The sequence below is a fragment of the Lipotes vexillifer genome, unplaced genomic scaffold (genome assembly GCF_000442215.2).
Source record: "Lipotes vexillifer unplaced genomic scaffold, Lipotes_vexillifer_v1.1 scaffold926, whole genome shotgun sequence".
NCBI lineage: Eukaryota > Metazoa > Chordata > Mammalia > Artiodactyla > Lipotidae > Lipotes > Lipotes vexillifer.
In genome coordinates, this window is record NW_006798085.1 from 424,205 (window position 1) to 425,296 (window position 1,092).

At 45.1% G+C, this 1,092-nt stretch overlaps 1 protein-coding gene across 1 annotated transcript in view; it reads left to right on the forward strand.

The window, feature by feature from the left end:
* The window catches only part of TEX11 (testis expressed 11), a 358,382-nt gene that overhangs the window by 211 nt on the left and 357,079 nt on the right, over window positions 1-1,092 (forward strand). The window contains exon 2 of the mRNA XM_007470148.1: window positions 367-480. Within this exon, the coding sequence (XP_007470210.1) occupies window positions 367-480 (114 nt within the window). The remainder of the gene's footprint in view (window positions 1-366; window positions 481-1,092) is intronic.

Below are 1,092 nucleotides of genomic sequence, written 5' to 3' on the forward strand. Positions count from 1 at the left end.
ACACGCGCAGGCTCAGCGGCCATGGCTCACGGGCCCAGCCGCTCCGCGGCATGTGGGATCTTCCCGGACCGGGACACGAACCGTGCCCCCTGCAACGGCAGGTGGACTCTTAACCACTGCGCCACCAGGGAAGCCCAGGTCAACACTTTTAAAGTGGCCCTGAGGCAGTGATTTTGAACTATGGAGCTGACTCTCCGGTGAAGGAAGACGGGGAAAGACAGGGTTTCGGGACTTGAAGTATGGGGAGTGGCGCGGCGGAGGGACTTGGATGAAGTATGGGGAGTGGTGCGCCGAATCGGGGGTGGGTGGGGGCGGAGAAGGACCGTCAGTGATTGGATGCTTAGAACGTATGTGCGTCGGGGTCAGGGGATTTTGAACCAATTAGGCGGATTGTCCTTAGAAAAGAAGTCCGACGAAAATTTCCCGTGAACCGGATACCCGTGGCCGGAGTCCCGTCGCCGGCGTCCCGTCGCCGGACAGGTTGCTGCTACCTCTCGTTAACTGCTTTTTTCTGGGTTTTAAAATTTCCTCAGCATTTTTTTGGGGTAACAACTAACAGGTAAACTTTGAAAAGAAATTTATTGAGAAGCTGGAGACTAAAGGACAGAATATTAAAATACTTTCTTATTTCGTAGGCCTGAACCGGAGATTTTAAAATGGACGCCGTTGATATTCGTTTCATGGACTTTAAAGGTATTTAGCTTTGCACTAGAAAATGTCAGACTGTTCGCTACCCTAAGATCTTCTGAATGTATTTTGTTTCCTAATTTTATCTCTTTGGCCTATCCACAGCTCCAAGTTTTCTCCTATAGTTATCGGAAAGCAGTGTTGATGTTTAAGACATCGGAACCCTTTTATAAACTAGAGTGGAGAAATAGAATTCACAATTCACAGCTTGTTTTCTCAGGATTTTTGTGGCATGCATAATAACACTGGTTTAATCTGAAATAGAAACCTACTGCGTTAAAAGTCCATTAAAAAATTACGGCTAGATCCTGAAGTGCCTTTCCATAATCATCAGTTAAAAATAAATTATATCCTGTGTAGCTTTAGTTTTTTTTTTTTTTTTTTTTTTTTTTTTTTTTTTTGTTT